We start from the raw sequence: 263 nt of genomic DNA on the forward strand, positions 1-263 counted from the left end.
CTATCCTTCTACCCTGTGGGTCCTGGGGATCAAACTCGGGTCGTCAGATTTGGCCACAAGTGCCTTTAACCACCGAGCCATCATACCAATCATACCATCCATCTTATTAATATACTTAACACGGCCACAGCCCCGGGGCCCTGCTCTTGCCTCTATCTGTCCCTTTTCCCTCCAGCCTCCAGGGACTTTCAGAACCCACAGACCGCAGCTAAGATCCCGACCTTCCCACAGCTTCTGACTGGCGGCCACTATATGACATTACC

The 263-nt window shown here is 53.2% G+C and overlaps 1 protein-coding gene across 1 annotated transcript in view; it reads left to right on the forward strand.

Moving 5' to 3' along the window:
* Nucleotides 1-263, forward strand: part of Upk3b (uroplakin 3B) — a 4233-nt gene that overhangs the window by 1176 nt on the left and 2794 nt on the right. Inside the window, exon 3 of the mRNA XM_031391168.1 lies at nucleotides 176-259. Coding sequence (XP_031247028.1) covers nucleotides 176-259 — 84 coding nt within the window. The remainder of the gene's footprint in view (nucleotides 1-175; nucleotides 260-263) is intronic.

This window comes from Mastomys coucha, unplaced genomic scaffold (assembly GCF_008632895.1).
Source record: "Mastomys coucha isolate ucsf_1 unplaced genomic scaffold, UCSF_Mcou_1 pScaffold22, whole genome shotgun sequence".
In the NCBI taxonomy this organism is placed as follows: domain Eukaryota; kingdom Metazoa; phylum Chordata; class Mammalia; order Rodentia; family Muridae; genus Mastomys; species Mastomys coucha.